This window comes from Mustela erminea, chromosome 1 (genome assembly GCF_009829155.1).
Source record: "Mustela erminea isolate mMusErm1 chromosome 1, mMusErm1.Pri, whole genome shotgun sequence".
NCBI lineage: Eukaryota > Metazoa > Chordata > Mammalia > Carnivora > Mustelidae > Mustela > Mustela erminea.
The window spans coordinates 198,034,666-198,058,541 of NC_045614.1; the positions used below are offsets into that span (position 1 = coordinate 198,034,666).

Consider the following 23,876-nt stretch of genomic DNA (forward strand, 5'->3'; position numbering starts at 1 on the left):
AATCATCTTCACATCCCTGTACTTTTTCAGATGCTCTCTTCTTAGTGTCATATTGAATCCAGGTCTGATGGGAAGTATAGAATTAAAAAGAAATTCAGAGAAAAAATAGAGGAGGTGACAACCTTCAAACCAGCATTAAAAATAATTTGATTTGATTTCAGATTATCACATAAATTATCTATTTTGGTTATGGAGTCAGCTTTATGACACTTTTCTACCATGAGTGGAAGACCCCATATCCAAGACCAGAGTTCTGTGTGTTTAATTCCGTATCTCCATGAAGTTCCATAGAAATAGTGGATTTAAAGTAGATAAAATATTTGGGATGCATATAATAAAGATATTTTGTTTAGATTATTCTTATTTATTGAATATAGTGTGAATGCATCATGAAAGAAGCTATTACATTTCTTCTTTGGTAATAACTGCATGGAGTCTGCAGGCTAAAATCAAGGTGAAGAAGGGCAGTGTTCACAAATCATCCTCTTAAATGTATTTTCTATTTTTCAGGTGTTTTCTGGAAAGATTTACATTGAAATTATTCACTCAACTTTGTAATAGGTTGGTTTCTTTACTTATTAAAATATATTAACCATAGATATATATAATATGCTTTTTTTTTCATCTTCTAGCAATGGTTGTTTTGAGCAACCTGGAACCAAATACGACTTATGAAATCAGGGTTGCTGCAGTAAATGGAAAAGGGCAAGGAGACTACAGCAAAATAGAAATTTTCCAGACATTACCAGTCCGTAAGTAATCATCTCTGTTTTGCTCTCTGTTGCCATTCTCTTCGCTGCAAACTTAAGACATCTTAAAATTCAGGGATGTGTTTCAACACTTTGGGGAAGTGAATTACATCTTTGCTGAAGTGGTTTCTGAAATTGGTGGCATCTAAGTTTTATAAAAATAACTTTGCTCTGAATGAGGCAAAAAAAAGTGCACACATAATAAATACAGTAAAACTGCCCTTAGGAAGTTGTCCTCATCAGGAAGGTGTCCTATTTATTAATAGTCTGATTAATTGGATTATAGTGCTCAGACCATAGTCTGTGAGAAAGTAAAAATAGTGACTATGTAACAAGTCCAATATTTCATTCTTTTGATGAGACATGACTATTGCCTTTATCCCATAAATTCTGTAGGCCCAAAGTGTGAGAAAAAAGCACCACTGAATTAATCCATTTTCATGGTGACTGCAGAAGATTAACTATTGTAGCCTTATCCCTGCTACTGTCCTCCTTTGGGGGTATTGTAAGGCTGTGGAATTACATAAAGTGAAGATAAATTTGAAAAGACTTCCATTTCCTTTATGTTGAATAAATTATTTGACAATGTGAGGAATTTGACTGTGACCTAACAAGCGCTATTATAAAATCTGGGCATCACCGTGCTTGACATGTACACCAAATACAGCAAATTGGCGAGAATTAATGACCTTACCCTAATTTGTGACCTGCTCTTGGTTCTCACAGAATCTGTCAGATGTCCCCTTTTCTCCATTTCTGATGCTTTTATCTTTTTCAGTCCCTCCTTGTTTTCTCTCCAGGACGACTATTGGTTCATATTAACTCACAGCTACACTTTCAGACTAGAACGACTTTACACAAATTTAAGCAGATCTGTACCTTCTCTACTTCTAATCCTCAACACCAGCCTTCACCTTCTGTCCACACCCCTTTTGTCCACACACTCATTTGCCTGCCTGCCCTCCTCATACCTCCTTCCTCAGTGGCTTCGGTGCTCTCGGCATCAGTAGGTGGAAGTGAGGTTTGGTCAGAATGTTTTTCTTTCCCTTTCTGTCTTGGTTCCTCTCTCCATGTCACTGCACATCAGCCCCCAAAGAGGACAAGACCAGTAAGACTTTGGCTAACCTCTCCAACTTTGTCTCCTCTTCAATTAGGCACTGTCCCCTTCATTTGTTTGTAGAACACCATCCTAGGTGCTTCAAACAGAAAACCCATCTCTTTCCTCTTTCTTTTTTTAATCTTTTCTTTTTAACTCATAATACTTCTAATCTCTTAGTGTACTGCTATTGACTTGCAGACCTCAGTCTTAGACATTGAAACTTTAAGGGCCAGGTCTAAGTTTTTTTATTCTGTTTTTGTTTTGTTTTGTTTTGTTTTACTTTTAATTAGAAATATGCATGTTAGCTGCTTCACAATTTTTTTAAAAGATTTATAGTTTTATTTATTTGACAGAGAAAAAGAGAAAGAATGGTGTGTGAGTGGGGGAATGGGCAGAAGGAGAGGGAAAGGGGAAGAAGACTCTGTGCTGAGCACAGAGTCCCATGTGGGACTCAATCCCATGACCCTGAGATCATGACCTGAGCCAAAATCAGGAGTCAGACGCTTAATAGACTGGACCACCCAGGCACCCCTGTAGCTCTTTCTCAAGACTTTTTTGAGGTTTAAAATAGATGATATATGTAAAGTACTTACTTTGTCATAGCTACCCATTATTACTCTCTTGATTATTATTTATATTATTACTTTGGCATAAACATTCCATTGTTTAACTACTAATAGAAACTATTGTTTTAATCAATTCCTTTTTGATGAAATTTACATTTGTTCTGAACTTTCTTTCCGAAGGAAGTAGCAATTGTAATGGAATCACAAATTTAGTGTATCGTAAAGGTTTAATATAGACCTAAACATTTTAAATTTATATGTTAAAACATTTGTAACTGAAAATACAGTTCCTGCTGTATAACTATTATCTCAAAATGTTATTATCAAAATAATATGATTATAATATTATTAAATAAATTCATACTGTATAACAGACATTCTAAAATGTAATTTAAAAATGATATTAAACTACCTGAGTATAAGATCCATTTTATAATATTTAGATTTTCCCACTGTCTCTTAAGTCTTTTTAAGAAATTATTGTGCTGGTTTTTATAAACATTTAATTCATTTATTGAAAATATGTTATATTGAATATGGATCATTTCATATCATAATATCTGCACACTAATTTAATTAATTTTTAATTTTAATTTGTTTCTGTATGGCTGTAATATACAAGGCTATTTTATTATATACTTGCATGTCACCATAGCCCATTGGCATATTTCTTTAACTATATGCCTTTTTCAAATAAACTACTCATTTCATATGGCTATAAACACCATATTAAAAAAGATAACCTGCTGAAGGAAAAAAAAAAAAAAAACACAGATTCTCCAAGTTTGGAGTCATAATATCGTCTTCATTCTATTCTGCTTAGTTTGTCTTGACATTCTTCTGAGTAGACCCATACATACTACAAGTTTCTGGAACCTTGCATACTAAAGCATGTCTCCTGAAAATTCCTTAGTATTACTATATTCCTATCTATAGGGAATTGAAGGAAAAAAGCATAGAGGATGCTAGTGCATTCTGAAAAACATCACATAAGTGACACACAGCAAGAAGTTCCCTTTCCATGTTGTTAAGCAGTGATGGCACCCTTCATGTAGAAAACTCCATTTCACTAGATCCCTGTTCATATTAAATATATAAGCATCTTTGTTATAAAACCACCTCCATGGGATGAATCACATCAAAGGCAAATATGTCCCTGATGTTAGAGGAAAAAATTACATATTGGAGCACATGTCTATTGATTAGATATCACAAAATTTCTGTATTCAAATCTGCATCTACTTTAAAAATACTCATTAAGGGGCGCCTGGATGGCTCAGTCAGTTAAGAGTCCAACTCTTGATTTTGGCTCAGGTCATGATCTCAGGGTCCTGATATTGCGCCCACATCAGGCTCTGTGCTCCACATGGACTCTGATGAGATTCTGTCTTTCCATCTCCCTTGCCCTGCCCCCTTCCTCAAAACAAATAAAAAAATCTTTTGAAAAAACACCCAGTAAAGCTGATAGGTAATTGCTAAGCCATTAACTTATTATCTTTCCTGGTAAGTATATATTCCACATAGTCTGATAACAATGTTTATATTAAAACATATGTACATAATGTTTACAGAAATTAACATGAATAAACAGGATTGCACACTATTAATAACCCAAGAAATAAACGTTTCACTTGTATAATGCAATGCTATTCTCAGAACATTTGCACACCAGCATAAATGATATTTTGGTTCTCAGGTGTCACAATTTTGTCATGACACTTCAATATTTATGTAGATTTATGAATATTGCTGTTTCTTAGATGGGGAGAAGGGATCAGCAGTTTCATCACAACAAAAGGCAGGTGGAAAAATGGTAAATTCAGGATCACATCATTTTTTTTTATAACTACATGACAATGTACTCTTTATTAGAATGAAGTTTTTCCAGGTATCTGAGGTGTGGATAAAAACCAAGAATGTTGTATTGCTTATTTAGGTGAACCAAGTCCTCCAGCCATACATGGGCAGCCAAGCAGTGGAAAGAGCTTTAAACTAAGTATCACCAAACAGGATGATGGAGGGGCCCCTATTTTGGAATACATTGTCAAGTATAGAAGTGTAAGTACCTTTTTATTATCATTTTGTATAATTTTTTCAAATTGTATTAAATTTGCATTGAATCCATAGACATATTAGGCATGAATGTATATTAACAATGATAAACAGTACTCATAGAAATTAAACTGCTAATTGTCCATTGCTGAAATTCATCATGATAAATTGTGAAATACTTGCCTTTTGAGTATGTGCATAAAATCTAAGCATTGATCATCAAAAAATGCCATGTATTCATCTTGTGATTTCTAAACTTAGCATTTCAGAAATGAAAACATTTTCCTTATTTTTCTCACAAATTTAACAGGATGTTTTTGCTTTCCATTCTGCTTGATATTAGTAACTTCAAGCGAAGCCCCTCTTCTTAATTTTAGTTATTGTATTGTAAGTAATTATGGTATCAAAACTATTTCATTTTTTATTCTTGTGAATTATTAGATTATTAATGCCTTAAATTAATAAGTGTTTTTATATGAATTGATATTGACATTTAGTCACTTGATTAAAACACAAATTGCTCCAAACAACATTTAACAAAGGATGGCCACATTGAACTTGTGGAAGAAGGATTAGTTCTTTTCAAGTTTAATTAGCACTAGCTAATACGGGATTTGGGATAGCTAAGAGCTGCCTTGGGACATATGGATGTAGAGGTGAAGGACATCCTCTGGTTGCAGAGTGATGAAGAAAGTGACATAGTGGACTTTACCTTTAGCTGAAAATTATACCTAATGCCACTTAAAGTGGGTTCTCTTAACATTGTCCTAAGTGCTATGGAGTATTTGTGTCTCTTATGGAATATGTTAAAAGTGAAACACAATTCTAAATTAAACTGTGTGAAATTTATTTATTAACATTTATGATTATCCCTATAATAGTATCAATTTTACATTTATGTTTATGAGACACTTAGTAATACTTCCCAAGTTTATTATATTTTAGCAAATAGTGTTTTAAGTAATCGTTCCCTAAGAGTCTATAAATGAAGCTGTTTTCCCACAATTTCATAATTTTCTAAATTATAATATTTTTTTAAAATTTAAACATCTAAGTTTTAAAGTTTTGTTACAAGAAGAGCCTTTTTTTTAGGAGTTTGATTTTTGAACAGCATACTTAAATAATTAATTTTAGACATCAGTCTTTAAATTTAAAATTAATAGTCCCTTTCCTGGAACCCTCTTTGTTGCAGGTTTCATTCTGGGAATGGTGAGCAGCTGGGGGGGTCTAGGAAGGTTTCATACCTGTTCCCCAAAGTGGCCCTGAATGGCTCACTAGTCCTACTATGAACATGATGGTTTCATGCTACTCAAGTCAGGTTTCATGACTGCTCTTGTTTGACCATCTGGAAACTCTTTGGAAGGAAAGAGTCTCTAAAGATCACAGGCCTGAACAGAATCATGAACTGGACTGGAAGAACAGATTTCATTGCAGATTGTGGCCTACAATTAGATAATTTATGGCACAAAATACAGGTAGATGATAAGAATTTATAAGCAACCCCAGTAAAATCCCATAGTGAACACGGAGATCCAATGAGGAGTTATAAAAGTACATCTAATATATTTTCTATTAATATAATTTGTACCTAAAACTAAAAGCAATGTTTGACTTATCCTTTCTGAAGAGTTGGGTATTGGAAATAATACCAATGCTATGTTGAGTTCAACCAGAATCATTTATTTCAACTGATGATAGCAAGTATTTATTATGCCTATTTTGACTTTTCTTCATATACTAGTGGCTTTTATTAATGCAGCATTATTTTTGAAGAATGTATGACTCCTTCAGCTATAAAATCAGGTACCCAAAATATTTTTCTTTATGCTCTTTCATCCTTAGCACATTGGCTTTTATCTTCATATAGATTATCTTTAATTTTAAGATGGTGGATTCACATCCACATTTAGAATGTGAAGAAACCAGAAAAAACAAAAAGCTAATAGGCTGTTTAAGCTGAATTTGTCTTTCTTTTCCAGCAATACAGTACACATTTTCTAAAAACTCCACTAAGCAAAATTAAAATTGTGTCCCATTAGACAGAAATATTTCTCAAGACTATAACTAAATGAAAAGTGGTTATAGTTGGGTGTTGGGTCAACTTAACAATAGGGTCTGAGTTCTGTCACAAATTGTTAAAATAATTATCTTTTTTATTAAACAGCCATCTCAGTCCTCTTGGGCTACCATAATAAAATGCCATAGTTTCTTGGCTTAAACAACAGAAACTTGTTGTCTCACAGTCTGGAGGTTGGAATTCCAAGATCAAAGTGCCAGCCAGTTTGGTTTTTTCTGTGGCCTCCCTATATGGCTTGCAGATGACTGCCTTCTTGCTGTCAAGACTTTCTTTCTTCCTTGCTTTCTTTCTTTTTTTTAAAAATAAATTTAATTTTTTAATTCAACTAACATATACTATATTATTGCTTCAGTGATTCATCACAGGTAGAGGTGAGTGATTCTTTAGTCTTATATAATGTCCAGTGCTCATTACATAGCATGTCCTCCTTAATGTCCATCACCCAGTTACCCCATTCCCCCACCTCTTCCAGCAACTTCTAGTTTATTGCCTATGATTGAGTCATGGCCTATTGTCTGTACACATATATCCCTGACCTCTCTTTGTCTTCTTATAAAAACATCAATCTTACTGGATTAGAGTTCTACCCAAATGACCTCCTTAAAGCAGTATCTCCAAGTAAAATCACCTTGGAGTTTAGGGATTTAACATGAATTTGGGGTGGGAACACGATTCAGTCCATAACAATCAGACATGAGTCCTGTGTATCTGAAAGGACCCACTATTGGCATTTTGAATAGCATAATAGTGAGCCATCCAGAAATCGACCCTCTATTACAGAATGTTTAACATCCCTGCCCTCACTCATTACACAGCCAGTTGTGCCCCCAGTCATTACTGAAGCCAAAAATGTTCCCTAGATTAGCACTGCATCTGTTCAGAGCCAATTAGATTCACAAAATGGGAAGAAAAAACAAATAGCATTTTAGATATTCAAAGGGAAATTATATATTTTATAATAATGTATTCATTTTATAATTTTATTTTTATCTATTTTTATTATTTTAATTAATAATATAAACCATCATTTAAAATGCTGACCAAATTCTTTAACATGAATTAGAATTGATTTCTTATGAGTTTTGTGTGAAACATATATGGATACAAATAAGTTATAGTGTTAAGTATAATAAGATTAGAAAACTTGGAGTAATTCAAGTTTCCATAAAGATGATGAAAATAGTTTAATATTTAGACAGAGTTGATATGGCTTAGTCTTAGATTAAAATTTGAACAAACTTTTATTTCCAGTAAATTTGTGTCTTGCATTCTTTTTCCCTTCTCTTCCCCGTCAAACCAATAGTAGGGGAGCCCTATTTTTGTCTATTCACTCAACATCTGTGTTTCCCTACCAGTAAGAGAAAAGTTTTGGTCCCTTCTCGATTCCATCTTACTTCTGTAACTTTCTAACTTGAAAAGGTGCTGGCAGATTTGTTTTTAAATATCTCAATGAAAATAATTGGTTGGATCATTAAAGTATATCTACAACTGACTGCCAATTACTGTGCTACTGCTCTCAGACTTGATAGCATTTTAGCATGGAACACTGTTTTAGTAGCAGAATTTTAGGCTCCTATGGCAAGATTTATTAAAGCAATTCCTCTCCATCCTTTGTATTTCAAGGAAGACATTTCTCCATCATGGACATTATAAATATAAATATAAATATAAATATAAATATAAATACAAATATAAATATAAACCATTAATCAAACATAAAGGAAAGGGGCGTTGGAGACATAGTTACAGGATGAATAAGTCAGTGGTATAAAAGGCACAGAATAAAGAATATAGGCAATGATATTGTAATAGAGATGTGATGTATCTGGACAGACGATGCTACACTCATGGTGAGCCAAGCAAGATGCATAAACTTGTCCAATCACTATGTTGTACACCTGAAGCTAATGTAACATTGTATGTCAACTATACTAAAAAAAAATACATTGATACTTTTCAACACCTTTTAATGGCTAAACTGAACCTTACTGAATGTGGGTGATGTGGTGGGCGTAGGAAACAGATATCAGAATATAAGACTTAAAATCTAAACAGTTTTGCAGCAGTAAGTGTTGAATAGAAATCTCCCTGTGGAAATTATACCGATACTTCAACTCTCCCATCTCAACATCATTTGGCTAGCTCTGTGCATCCAAAGGCCAACCATTCTGATCCAATTTATCTTTGCCATATCATTTATGGTATGCCTTCTACTTCAACACATTAAAATAATCTCTATATGTCTATTATTTTTTCTTTCCCTTCCTTCTCTGCCCCCTTCATCCTGCAAACATCATGCTCTACAGGTCTAATAGGAAATTCCATGATTCAATGTAAGTTCTATGAATGTGGTGAAACAAGAGCAGATCTTGGGAAGGAATAATTTTCTCCACATTTTCTTTCTCAACAGATTAGTCCTTCACATTTAAAAATTTGCATGTTAAGGTTTGTCAGCTAGATATTTATAGGCAGTCTTTGCTTTGATGGTTGCACTTGTATTGAAATAGTAACTATCTCAAAAAGGTTTTTAATCATCTGTTCTCTTTGTGTGATTCCAAGCCATTTCATCTGTTAGTTCCTCAAACTGCATGAATTCCACAGTAAAGTACAATTGAGTAACTCAAAGCATTATTTAGAGATATGCAGTGCATTTTTTAATTGTATAATCTCTATGGTAAAGACATAGGAGAATTCAGAAAGTAACCAGCATCATAACGATTTTAAACTTGATTGCTTCTGGGACACCTGGGTGGCTGCTCAGTCAGTTAAGTGTCTGTCTTCAGCTCAGGTCATGATCCCAGGGTCCTGAAATCGAACCCTGAATTGGGTTCCCTGCTTGTAGGGAGGCCTGCTTCTCCTTCTCCCACTGCTTGTGTTCCTTCTCTCGCTGTGTCTCTCTCTGTCAAGTAAATAAAATCTTTAAAAAATCAATAAACTTGATTGCTTCTTTGACCGTTGCTTTCAACTCTCCAGGTGCGTGGGACTATATGTTTTACAACCTGGGAATAACAATATTGAGATAAAATATTCCTTATGAAAGTGTTGATTGCTAGCAGACATTGAATCTAAGTATTAAACCTGCATTTCACCAGGATGAGGAAAGACAAATTATATCCTAATATAGAGAATATGTAATACAGATCAGGAACAAGTGTAGGGCACATGACTTTGTTCAGTTACACATTAAGAAGACAGAATTTATAAGAACAGAGCTAGAGTAGTGAAAGAATTAGATGTCTCTATGGATTCTTTGTGAAAATTAATGTCTCTATCAATAAGCCAGTAGGATTAAACCATGTATTTGGAGAATAAAGACAAGCTTATTAATTTCATAATATATATGGAAAAATGAAAGAAATTATTTTATGTACAAAATATTTTCCATCTACTTTGTGTTGTAGAGTCAGTGTAACTCCATATAATTTAATAAATAGCTTTTTACATGCTTCCATGAGTTTTTCACTGTTTTCTCCCTAATTTGATGATAGCTGTGGGATCATAACTATCACTTAGTGTTGGCACATTAAATAAGTCTCCGGAGCTAAAAAGGACTAAGGAAAATTAGTTGCTTAAAATCAATTGTGAAGAAAGTACTTTAGGGACTAGCAACAGTGCTCTAGCATACATTTCTGAGTCTTAATTGACCTTCTTAAGCTATCGGGAGTCTGGAAGGCTGTATCTCAATGGCCACAGGAAGAGAAAAGATAATTTTTTAAAGGGTCTTAAAAGAATACATACATGAAATTGAGTTCTTCTTGTTGAGATAGCTAATTTTCTAATTAATTATTAATAATAATAACTTATTTTCTGATTTACTTATGTTTAGGTGGGTACACTGGAATTTATTTAAAACCATCAATATAAGTTTTGAAGCATTTTCAAATAATAATTATGGATGTTAAAGAGTTCTAAGCTTTCTCTTAATTTTTCTTTGGCCTAGTGAAGAGGATGAGTTTTATTCATTCTGGTATGGAGATCTTCAAAAAGACTATTTGTTGTCTGAATGAATAAATACAAGAATCAATCAATAAATGAGTCTGTGTTGAGCAATTACACATAATTTTATAGTTAGTTTAATAAATCTAAATAATCATGAATGCAAGTGAAAAAAAAAAAAACACTTGTACTGAGTAAATTTTTATGGGTTGAGAGAACGCAGAAGGTGATGGAAAGGAAAAATTAGATTCCAGTTGTCCCTAAAGAGATATGTGGATGATGGAGACTAGGAATAGATTAAGTAGGATGTATTTGACAAAGTTTTACCAAACCTCAGTATATGGAACAAAAGCAATTTGAATTAGTTATGATAATAAAAAAAAATCGGAATTTGAGTCAACTGTATACTTCAATTAAAGGGAAAGAAATTAGAATTTGAAGCTTCAGTGAAACCCTCCATATTTTGCATCTTTTGAAATCAAAACTGAGTGTGTGTGTGTGTGTGTGTGTGTGTGTGTGATTGCTAAGCCACCTCTCTTATGTTCAGAGTAATAAACGGAGCTGTAGAGAATTCTGGGGCCTTTTGTGAGGTCATACAAATAGAGAAGAGCTGAACCACGCTACCAGGAAATCCAGGAACCAGAAACTGCCTTATGTGGAAATAGAAAATCTTAAAGCATAACATAATAGAGTCACAGAAACCTTAAAAATCAAGTTAGTACAAGCTAACCTCCTCTAATGTCCACTGTTGATTCTATTTTCATTTAAGATGATATTAACCACATATTCTCTGAGACTTCCAGAAGGATTACTGAATTAATTCTTATTATAAATAAAAACAGGGAGTCCTCTACAAAGAAGAAAACCAACACCTCCTTCATCTCTTCTAAGCTTTCCTCCCTATACAGATGATAGCAAATATTTCCCGATATGCTCATATTATCATTTTAAAATAACTGATAAGGAGAGGTCTTAACTGTCATTTGGCCCTGCTATCCATTTTCTGAGAAAAAAGATTGCTTAAGAGAAGCTATATCAAAGCAAAATGACCATTTTTCTTTTAGTAGCTGCCCTTCAACATTTAATTGGCTTATTAATAATAGCCCTATTCAGCAAATCATCTCATTAAGTTACCTAGGGGAACATTTTGCAACTAGATTATCTTAAATAGTTCCCTAGGCATTTAAATTCTGTAAATTAGGCACTCTACAGATGCATAATTGAGATTTTGATACTTAGGGGAGTATTTGGTAACACCCACTTTAATTTTTTTTCCCTATTCCCTAAGAAAAGCAATTAAGGGATTAAAAAGCCTCCTTGTCTAATGGTTGAATGGAAAATGAAATTGACTTAAATGGGGGGAAATATTAGAACTCCCTTTGGTTCCTTATGCCATCAGTCCAACTATCTAAAATGATGGAGGGGCTTTTAATGTATCACATTAAGAGCTTCAACAATTAAGAGTTACATGATGGGTAATTGGGAAGAGACTATCTACATGTCTTGTGCTTGTCTGGAAGTTTCACTTCAAATGCTGATTTCCCAGACATAGTATTTTTGGAGGATTATGTGAAGGACATGAAGTCTCCCCATCACTCTGAAGAATAAATTTTATCCTTGGGTAATCCAGATCTCAGCTCTTGGCTCATTTTCTGGCTCTTTCAGCCACATCTCCACTCAGATCCAGAGCAAAAACTCAATTCTGGATTTTCACCAAGATATTCATTCTTACCAAGCACTTCATAGTTACTTAAGACTGATGGAATTACTGGGAAAAAAGGAAGGCCATGGGGCAACTCTTTACTGCTTCATATACCCTTTGTCTTTATCTAACCTTTCACTTCTCCTGCTTTCACCCCCTCCTTCCTGTACATGTGTATATATACACATACATGTACAGACACAATATGTATACACATATGTATACGCATATACATGTAATATATCATCTAAGATTGTTTTTGAATCAATATTTTTAAGCTTTTTTTTTTTTTTTTTGGTCAATACCTATAGTTTTTTTTTTTTTTTTAAAGATTTTATTTATTTATTTGACAGAGAGAGATCACAAATAGACGGAGAGACAGTCAGAGAGATATAGGGAAGCAGGTTCCCTGCTGAGCAGAGAGCCCGATGCGGGACTCAATCCCAGGATCCTGAGATCATGACCCAAGCCGAAGGCAGCGGCTTAACCCGCTGAGCCACCCAGGCGCCCCGTTTTTTTTTTTTTTTTTTTTTTTTTTTTTACATTTTTACATTTACTGAAAAAAACAAACCTATAATATGTATCTTTCTACCTCCCAGTGTTTGTGCTTATTTCTGAGATTTTCAATCATTGTGCTTACTTTTGGATCCAAACCTCAGGGAAAGAATCACACTTTTTCATTAACTGTTAGGACAAATGAAGAGTGACACTGGAGTTTATCTCCAGTATGAGTGCCATCACTTCCCCAGAGGTCCCAGACTCTATTAAGTTTCCCTGTTTCATGCCCCCAGAGCATTCTTGGTTTTTCAAAAAGCTCATGTCTTTTTCCTGACTGGTATGAACTCGGGTATTAGCGTATTGTACATGTCCTGTTCACTATTGTGTTCAGAGTTCTAGAACTGCCCCTCTACCCAGTAAAGGTGGAATGAATAATTGATGGAGAATTGATGAAGAAGGAAGGTGTTGGGAAAATCATGGCTGTTTGGTACATCAGTCCCAAACATTTCAAAAGCACTCCTCACTTCCTTTCTTAGACTTACTAGTCATTTAGTGATGTAGGCAAGTTATAAGTGTCATATGACCTCTTCAGTATACTTCATAATACCTTAAAATAGGACTGGGCAACAATTCATAAACTTAATCCATTTCTAAGTATCAAAAATCAAGGAAATGCCTTTGTTTATATGGGAACTTTAAGTGCTTTTCCAAAACCCATGGCTTCATAGCATTAAGGGTGCTAATATATTTAGTTTTAGATGAAATATCAAAAACAAGCTAACTGAAGCCTTTGTAATAAAAATTCTATGTAAGCAAAAATAATTAAGTAAGAAAATAGAGTAATAATATGGTATCAAAATAATAATGTCTTCCTGTCTCCTTTTAATGGACACTTTATGTTTGTAGTACCATCAATTTAATGCAATCATGCGTTTAACTTCCACAATTTAATTTCAGAGAATAAATCCTCAATTTTCACCATAAATGCTGAAAACATTGTTATGCTTTATAGTCAAAGTAACATTGTACAATATTGGCTCAACTGGGCTGAGCACTCAGGTTAAAAAGATTGATCTGTCTTTCCTCTATCTATCTATTAATCTATCTGTCATCTCTCTATCTATCTATCTCTCTATCTATCACCAGGCTCTAATTTACTTATAGTTTTATCTCTGGGAAATTGAGATTTGTAATTATAAGTGATAATTTATTAAGCACATTATTCCAGCAAATTATTTTATTTTCATATAGTTATTATAGAAATATGTTCTCCTTAATAATAGCTGTCATTTGCTAAGTGCTTATGATTCCTAAGGCCCTGGACTACCCAAAGTACTTGATTCTCTTCACTGCTTCCTCATAAAACTGACAGATGCAGCTGTTACTATCATTTCTGTAATAGAGATGAAAGAAACAAGGTAAAGAGACTAAGGAATGCGTCAGTGTTTAAATGGATAATGTGGCACAGCTAAATGTTCACATTGTTTAGGTTAGTTTAAGTCATTGCATTGTATAACTTTATTTTTCTTTTTTAATTGTAGTCATAGTATATTTTTAAGATAAGGGTAATTCAAATATGCATATAAAACATTTATTTTATTTTTGTTTTTTTAAAGATTTTATTTATTTATTTGACAGATAGAGATTACAAGTAGGCAGAGAAGCAGGCAGAGAGAGAGAGGGGGAAGCTGGCTCCCTGTTGAACAGAGAACCTGATGCAGGACTCCATCCCAGGACCCTGAGATCATGAGCTGAGCCAAGGCAGAGGCCCAATCCACTGAGCCCACTCAGGCGCCCTAAAACATTTATTTTAGAAAAAAGATCAGGATTTAAGTGTAGATTTTCAAGGATAGAATGATACTTTTTATTTTCTGATGCTAATAACATTTTTAACAGGTAATACTTTTATGAGTCTAAAACATCAGAATAATAAAAATACCCATAGTAATTTAAATCTGTAAAAAATATCCAGCCTCTATTTGCAAGACGTTTTATCTTCCTTTCCCCACCTCAAGCCTTAAACAATAGTCTCTGGCATTTATTTTATTTTTAATTTTTTAATTATTATTTATTTATTTATTTATTTATTGTGCAGAGGAAAAAAGATTTGTTCTGGACATCTGGGAATTTATGAGGGTATATATCTTTAATAAATTAATAACTAATATATTTATTTTCTTTTCTGACACCTTTTATTTACCATTTTAAACATAGAATTTGGAAAACTGCAGTAAACACTCATATACTCTCCATCAAGAGTCCACAATTGTTAACATAGTGCCACATTAAAACACCTTTCTCCATTTATTCCCACACATGGATAAATCCTCTTGCTAAAACATATAAGAACATCATGAAACTTCACTCTTCAGTACTCCTTCCACAAATATTTGGGAATTCAAGGAATATTCTCTGCATAACCATAATACTATAATTATATCCAAGAAAATTAGCAATAATTTCATAATCACTTTCTTTTTCTTAATATTTTTTATTATGTAGGTCACCATACAGTACATCATTAGTTTTTGACGTAGTGTTCCATGAGGCATAGTCTGTGTGTAACACTCAGTGTTTCATGCAACATGTGCCCTCCTTAATACCCATCCCCAGACTAATCCATCCCCCCAACCCTCTCCCCTCTAAAACCCTAAGTCTGTTTCCTGGAGTCCATAGTTTCTCATGGTTTATCTCCCCCTCTTATTCTGTCCCTTCATTTTTCCCTTCCTTCTCCTAATGTCTCCACACTAACCGTTATATTCCACAAATGAGTGAAGTCATATGATAATTGTCTTTCTCTGTTTGACTTATTTCACTTAGCGTAATCTCCTTCAGTTCCATCCATGTTGGTTCAAATGTTTGGTATTCATCCTTCCTGATGGCTGAGAAATATTCCATTGTATACATGGACCACATCTTCCTTATCCATTCATCCACTGAAGGGCATCTTGGCTACTTCCACACTTTGGCTATTGTGGTCACTGCCGATATGAACATTGGAGTGCATGTGGCCCTTTTCACTACATCCGTATCTTTGGGATAAATAGCCAGTAGTACAATTGCTGGGTTATAGGGTAGCTCTATTTTTAACTTTTTGAGGAACCTCCACACTGTTTTCCAAAGTAGCTGTACCAACTTGCACATTCCCACCAACAGATTAAGAGGGTTTCCAAAAAAAAAAAAAAGAAAGAAAAAAAAGTTTTCCTTTCTCTACAACCACACCAACATTTGTTGTTTCTTGTTTGGTCAATTTTTGCCATTCTAACTGAGGTAAAGTTGTATCTCAGTGATCTCAGTGTGATTTTGATTTAAATATCCCTGATGGCTAATGATGTTGAACATTTTTTCACATATCTGTCAGACATTTGTATGTCTTCTTTGGAGAAGTGTCTGTTCATGACTTCTGCCCATTTTTTGACTTGATTATTTGTTTTTTGGGTGTTGAGTTTGAGAAGTTCTTTATATATCTTGGGTACCAGCCCTCTATCTGTAGTGTCATTTATAAATATCTTCTCCCATTCCCTGGGTTATCTCTTAGTTTTGTTGACTGTTTCCTTTACTGTACAGAAGCTTTTTATCTTGATGAGGTCCCAAGTGTTCATTTTTGCTTTTGTTTCCCTTGACTTTGGAGACATGTTTTGAAAGAAGTTGCTGTGGCCGATGTTGAAAAGGTTACTGCCTATTTTCTTCTCTAGGATTTTGATGAATTTCTGTTTCACATTGAGGTCTTTCATTCATTTAGAGTTTATCTTTGTATGTGGTATAAAAGAATTGTTGAGTTTCATTCTTCTGTATATAGCTGTCCAATTTTCCCAGCACCATTTATCAAAGAAATTGTCTTTAACCTTTGGATATTTTTTTCTGCTTTGTCAAAGATTAACTAATCTTTGACCATAGATTTGAGGGTCCATATCTCGACACTCTGTTCTATTCTGTTCAATTGATCTATGTGTCTGTTTTTGTGTCACTACCATGCTGTCTTGGTGATCACAGCTTTGTAGTGTAGCTTGAAATCAGGCAACATGATGCCCCCAACTTTGTTTTTCTTTTTCAACATTTCCTTGGTGATTCGGGGTCTTTCTGGTTCCATACAAATTTTAGGATTGCATACAAATTTTAGGTTCCATACAAATTTTTCCAGCACTTTGAAAAATGGCATTGGTATTTTGATCAGGATGGCATTGAATGTACAGATTGCTCTGGGCACCATATAAAAACCATCTATGAGAAGCCCACAGCAAATATCATTCTCAATGGGGAAAAGTTGAGAACCTTTCCCTTAGGAACACAACAAGGATGTCTACTCTTTCCCCTATTGTTCAGCAGAGTACTGGAAGTCCCAGCAACAGCAATCAGTCAACAAAAGAAATAAAAGAATACGTACTCAAATTGGCAAAGAAGAAGTCAAACTCTCTCTCTTCCCAGATGACATGATACTTTATGTGGCGAACCCAAAAGACTCTACCTCCAAACTACTAGAACTCATATAGCAATTCAGTAATATGACAGGATACAAAATCAATGCACAGAATTCAGTTGCTTTGATATACACTAGCAATGTAACTGTAGATAGAGAAATTTGGGAATTGATTTCAATTATGATAACACCAAAAACTTTAAGATGCCTTGGAATAAACCTAACCAAAGAGAAAAAGGATCTATACTCTAGAAACTATAGAACTCTTATGAAGGAAATTGAAGAAGACACAAAAGGATGGAAAAACATTCCATGCTCATGGATCAGAAGAATAAACATTGTTAGAATGTCTGGCAATTATTTTAGCGGATATACTAAGCTTTTCCTGTAAACTATGTTTCATTTTTTTCTGTCCACCTGGTTACTAATAATCTACAAATGACCAAACAGCAAATTGATACTTGTGAAATAAAAATAAAATCCTAATGAAGGTGAATTATCACCACTGAGTTATCAAAGATTAATTATGAAATCATTCTTTGGCTAAAATTTAAAAAAATACAGAATTTTTATAGAAAATTGTTAGAAATTACTTCATTGATAAAGTAACTTTCTTTATCCCTGTAAATGATAAAATATTATTTTTTGAAATTAATAAAAGCACTTTTTTCTACCTGAAGATAAATTATATTTTAAAAAATTCATAACTTCAATGTATTTATAAAATGTATCTTATTTCCCCTACAGAAAGATAAAGAAGATCAGTGGCTAGAGAAAAAAGTGCAGGGAAATAAAGACCACATTATTTTGGAGCATCTACAGTGGACAATGGGGTATGAAGTTCAAATTACAGCTGCCAATAGATTGGGATATTCAGAACCAACAGTCTATGAGTTCAGCATGCCACCAAAGCCAAACATTATTAAAGGTAAGCAAAACTATGTACTTTCTTAGGTGGCTATAAATATGATATCATCTTTTTATAAACTCCTTTGGAATTTTTCTTAATACTGAAAACATAATTTTATAGAAGGAAGTGTAAATCCTGACTTCTAATCATGGTTATTGTGACATGTCTTACTCCAGATTTCTCAAATGGTTCTTGCCGTGGGGTACCAGTTAGCTGGTAAATGCACTTTGACAGCTTTGGTGGTCGAAGGGATGGGGAGAGAACAGAAAGAGGGGATGGAGGGTAAGAATAAAGTGTCAAAAACCAACATGAAAGATTTCTGTTAAGTCCAGAAAATCTTTTGCAAAGAAGACGTCTCTACCAAACACATGGAGGCTGGTCCTTCACTTTTGGAAAAATGTGGTCAAAGATAATGATCAGCCCATCCATGACTGATCAAGCCAGTTGATTTTGGAAATACAGACTCAATCACACGGTGAGGCAGAAAAACTACAGGTGTACCCCAGAAAAAAAGTATAACTAGGGTTTCAAGGAGGCTCACAATATTTCAAGACACTTGACATCAGTATTCACAGTGCACTGGTGAATTCTATCTTTATTAAGTAACAGTGCTTGCAAGCATCATTATATGCTAATGATGCTATAAAAGTCCACAGGAAGGATATTAAATTTTTTTTCAGATACATGCTCTAGAGGTAAAGATGCAAGAATTTTTCCAGATTCATTGTCATATTTAACTCTATAAGTTGTCACATGGATCATATTTTAACATCCATCATTCCTTTAAATATAATATGTAACATTTATTGATGAATTTTATACATACATGTATGCATATATGTAATATACATATACTCTTCATATGTATATATGTAGAGATGAGAGCCGCATATTCATAAGCGTGACTTATTGAAGTCCTATTATATTAGAGTGTCTGTATTGTTACATAACACTGTTGAGACTGGGAAAAAATAAAGTGTGTTAGTTCAGACATGCTCTTTAGCCCTCTTGTGAGTTCAAACTGATATTAATCTCATTATTACGAGTTTGTGGACATAGTACATCTTTTTTTTTCCAAATTGAAAGCATCTTTATACAGTTAATCTTTCTGTTAAAAAGTAATTACTATTGGTTATATGTATATTACTATTGGTTAAAAGTAATTGATATTTGGCTTTGTATTGTTCATATTAATTAATAAGTGCTTCCAATTACAATTTGAAATTAGGAAGCTGGGAGCATCTAGGACTAATACTGATATGTTGTAATGGAATTTTAAAAAATTTACAAAGTACTTGTGCATTTGTTATCTCATTATCTCATTTATATATCTCTGAATCTGAATTGAACAAGGAAGAATTATACTCATTTTACAGATGTAAATTTGGAAGGTTAAGGGATCTGTTTCAAGGTCAGAGCTACTTTAGTCATATGACAAATCCAATACCCTTAATAAGATGATACACCTAAGAATAATGGTTGAATATACTATTGAGTTCATTGCTTCTGTGAGTTTTAAACATCAGTAACTACCTCTACAAATACATCTTATTTTTGTAGTAACTATCTTCTACGCAGATATCAGCAACATGATATAAATATGATTCTAAATCTGAGTCAGAATCTTCAAAGGAGGATTGCAGCAGTGTACTCCATTTTCTTTAATCTTTTATTCAGCTCATATGTGTGGAGAAAAATAATTATTTTTATCAAGATAAAATTAATCTTGCATGAAGTTGGAAGACAACATTTTAGTAACATTTTATAGGTAATAAATTGTGAAAAAAATAGACTTTAGGTAGGTTACTTCCAGAGTCCCTGTTATTTTTTATAAAAAATCATTTTGAAGGATGCCTGGGTGGCTCAGTCAGTAGAAAGTGTGCCTTTGGCTTAGGTCATGATTCTGGGGTCCTGGGATTGAGCCCCATATCAGGCCCCAAGCTCATCAGGGAGTCTGCTTCTCCCCACGCTCTGCTGCTCCCCCTGCTTGTGTGTGCTCTCTCTCTCTTTCTAATAAATAAATAAAATCTTTAAAGCAATCGTTGTTAATAAAAACCAAAAGTAAGTATGGACAAAAGAGTAAATAAGAATATATGTATATACATACATACATACATATATAGACACATACATACATATACAGGCACAAAAATACCCAAGATATACTATGATACATTTACTATAAAAATTTATTTTCTTTGAGTTTCAGAATCAGATTGTGGGCAGTACCTAGAAGATAAGTGAAAAGAATTACGATTTATAATTTCAGCTTAGCTCTTGTTACTTAATTTCCCTTGATACACATTTCTTTATCTCTAAGGTAGTTTCTTCTGGTCCTGTGATATTAAGATTCACTCATTTGTTCCAGATATTTATTGGGATCTTACTCTGTGAGAAGGACAGACATGGGTACAGAGGAATGACCTGTGAAAAATACAGACTGGCCTCTGCCCTCAGGGACTTTACAATCTAGTAGGGAAGGTAGGCATAAAGCCTAGGGTTAGAATAATGACCAAATAATTGCAACTAGTAGATGTGCTTGTGCTGTGTGCTGCATGAAGGGGTTTGGCACCTGTACCTAACTTGTGAGAGGGTGGAGTTCGGGAAGGGTTCCTTCAGAAAGTCCCTTTGCAAAAGAAACTTACAAGAAATGAGTCTTCCAAGGAAAGTGTCATATATAAAAGCAGCCTCTGCCTGGGAAGTAGATACAACATGGTTGAAGAGAACCTGGAAGTGTGAACAAAAATAAGGATGAAGAGGGATCTGCGACCCAGATAATCCAAGGTCTTCTGAAAATGACACAAGCAATCTTAAAAAAAAATTCTTAGAAGTGATAAGAAATCATTTGCAGCAGGGACATTATATGAGTAGATAGACATTACAGACAGATTAATCTAGCTCAGATGGTGAAAGGAAGAGGTGGGTGAATAGAACACTTGGAAAAAGTGATAGCAGGAGCCAAGAGAACTGGGAATAAATTCTGGACACAGTGTAGATGTAGGTTGACCTTACACGTGTAACATACTGAATTCAGTAGATATTGATGACTTTGAGTTTCTTGCTTGGATAGTTGGAACACTGTTGGCATCATCTCTCAGGATAAAGAATTTGAGGAGCAGGATTTGGAGAATAGGGTCAAACACAAGATCGGTGTGGTGGTCTTTACGTTTGAAATGTCAAGTAGTAGTTATATGTACGTGTATAAAGATGAGAAGACAGCCATAGATTGGAAACATATATTATTATGTTAACAGGTTCATAGGTGAATGGTATCTGAAACCTGGGTGAGGATAAAATTAGACATTGAGTAATGCCTAAGCTCTATGAAAGGAGTCGACATCTAAAATACTCATAGATGTCTCCCTGGTACCTAGAAGTGTGACTGGCACAGCACAGGTATTCAAGGAGTACTTCTTGGGTAACTGAGTAGAGGATGAAGAACTGAGTCCCAAGGAACTAAGATATTGTACAGGAAGAGGAAACCACAGCAGCCCCTACCCCCAACCTCTGAGACAAAGGTGAAGAGTTCCTGGCAAAAGAGAAGACAGTAGTATCTTGGAAGTTAAGAAAGAATCATCTTTCAGGAAGAAAAGCTGTAAATCACATGTGCCACTTCAGATGCTGCTGAAGAGGTCAGCGGAACTCAATGGAAAGGGATGTGAAGTGTCCTTCATACATACAACTTTGCTGAAGTGGCTGAGAGAGAAATTAGGTAGGAGTGGGCTGAGGATTTTATGTGAGGTGAGGAGGTTTAGATTCCATGTTTATTTAATGCTTTTAAGAAGGTTTTCTATGAAGGTGAGCAGAGTTAAAAAGAAAAAAAAGAAAAAAAGAAAAGAAACAGTGTTAGAAAGACTTTTAGGATGAAAAATGCTGGAGTGTGTTTTGTAGCTGATCATGCAGTCAAGAAGTCAGAAAAAGCTATCTGAGAAGGTAGGAGAAGAAATTCCTCCTCTCTAAACTGGGTGGCTGATACAAAGCAATAGCAGCCTCCTAGACAAGGGGAAAGAAGAAAAGATTATTTATAAAAATGTTACAAAATAATGTTAATTAACTGTAGCCACAGACTCAAATCCTCAATCCACTGGCTACTCAAGCCTCATGGAAAGCCATATTAAAGATATGCCTTTATAGTTTAAGCATTGTTCTGTTTGGCTCTAGAGATTTCTTGGGGCAGTTTTAAGGGCTGTGATGGGTGATGGTGAATTTGGGAGCCTTTATGTCCATGATATCCTACAGAGTTAAAATTACATACTGATAAAATAAGGAAAATAATCTGTATATGTTTTCATCAAAACTACTCTTGTATGATTTCTTATTCCATTTTAAAGTAAATATTATAAATTCACTCATATCTGAAATAAGTTATCTATAATAAGCTAGCAGGTCTTAAGTCTTTTTATTCTAGTTTTAGAAGATGTGAACTTTACAAGTTAATTTAGTTTTAATTCATTTTTGGTAGCATGCCTTGTAAATTGTCTAAATAAGTTTACGGACTTTTGAAATTAAAAAGCCATTGCTTATGTGCATTTAATATATTTAACCCTTGTAAGCAATAGGCTAAATATGGAATACATGTAATCATTGGACTGAAGAACTATTTTTTTAACAATATGCTCACCTTACATTCATACATTACATTACATACATATATATATATTACATTATATACATACACATGCACACACACACACATATACACAATATATTATTGACAATACTGGCTTTTCTTTGTATGTGTATTAGAGGATACCACACTTCTCCATAGTTTATTATTCCAATTTAAAAAGTACTTCATGATGAATAGTATTTTCTCATTTTCTTTTATTAAATATGCGTTTATTTTGAAAGATGTGTTTCTTGAGTTACATAAAACTGGAGTGCAAAATCACAATCCTGTTCTTTTTTGGAATATTCATAACAGCATAATGCCATCTCACTTCATTTATAAACAATGAGAATATTGAACAGTTATAACAAATTCTTTTTTTTAACTTTATTTTTAAATTCTTTTTTTTCAACTTTATTTTATATTTTCAGTGTTCCAAGATTCACTGTTTAGTGCATCACACCAAATTAATTCTTATAAAATAATTACAAATCTATGGGATAATAGTCTGATGAGATGACTTTTATGGATTTGTTCTGTAATCTTTGTGGCTAAAAACACTAGTACTTTGGTGGTTTGAATATAATCTAATGTTTTAAAAATTTCTTGATGATAAATTTATTTTGAAAAACATATTCCACCATTTCTTTTGGTTTATGACAGGTTTAAAACTGTCTGTTTTAACAAAAACAATAACAACAAATTTTTTAGTAATTGCTTCCTTTCTCTCCTTTTGTTACTATGAATTGAACACGTCTAATTTTAACACTATCAATATAACTTGGTGACAAAGAATTCCATTTATACATTGTTGAGATCTGATGGTAAAACTATTCTACCATATGAATTCAAGCACGTAATAATACATCTATAGGAGTTCCTCAAATTTAAGAAGCTAAGAAAGAATTACACAAATCACCACCACTAAATATGCTGTTAAAATTTTTCAGGTTTTTTCTCTTTTGTCTTTTCATGGTCATTTTGATTATACTTCTAATGAGCTGAAGAGTGAAATAATTTTGATAACACTCCATCTAGTTCTAAGCAATACTAGTATACTCTTACAGTTCTGAATAGCTCAACATGAACAAAAAAACAATATATTTGAGTGCATGGCAAATACTAAAATGCCTTCTTAAAGTTAAATTTATTATCTGTTCAGAATATGAATAATAACAATTCTAAAAAAATGGTGAAATTGAGTTTTAGTTAATTGGAAAGAACTATATTTTAACTATCTGGAAATCTCAGTCAAAGCTAA

The 23,876-nt window shown here is 33.7% G+C and overlaps 1 protein-coding gene across 2 annotated transcripts in view; it reads left to right on the forward strand.

The window, feature by feature from the left end:
• Window positions 1-23,876, forward strand: part of NCAM2 (neural cell adhesion molecule 2) — a 515,285-nt gene that overhangs the window by 452,416 nt on the left and 38,993 nt on the right. For both annotated transcript variants that reach the window (XM_032353026.1, XM_032353033.1), the window contains exons 13-15: window positions 633-752; window positions 4,351-4,472; window positions 17,844-18,024. In XM_032353026.1, the coding sequence (XP_032208917.1) occupies window positions 633-752; window positions 4,351-4,472; window positions 17,844-18,024 (423 nt within the window). The remainder of the gene's footprint in view (window positions 1-632; window positions 753-4,350; window positions 4,473-17,843; window positions 18,025-23,876) is intronic.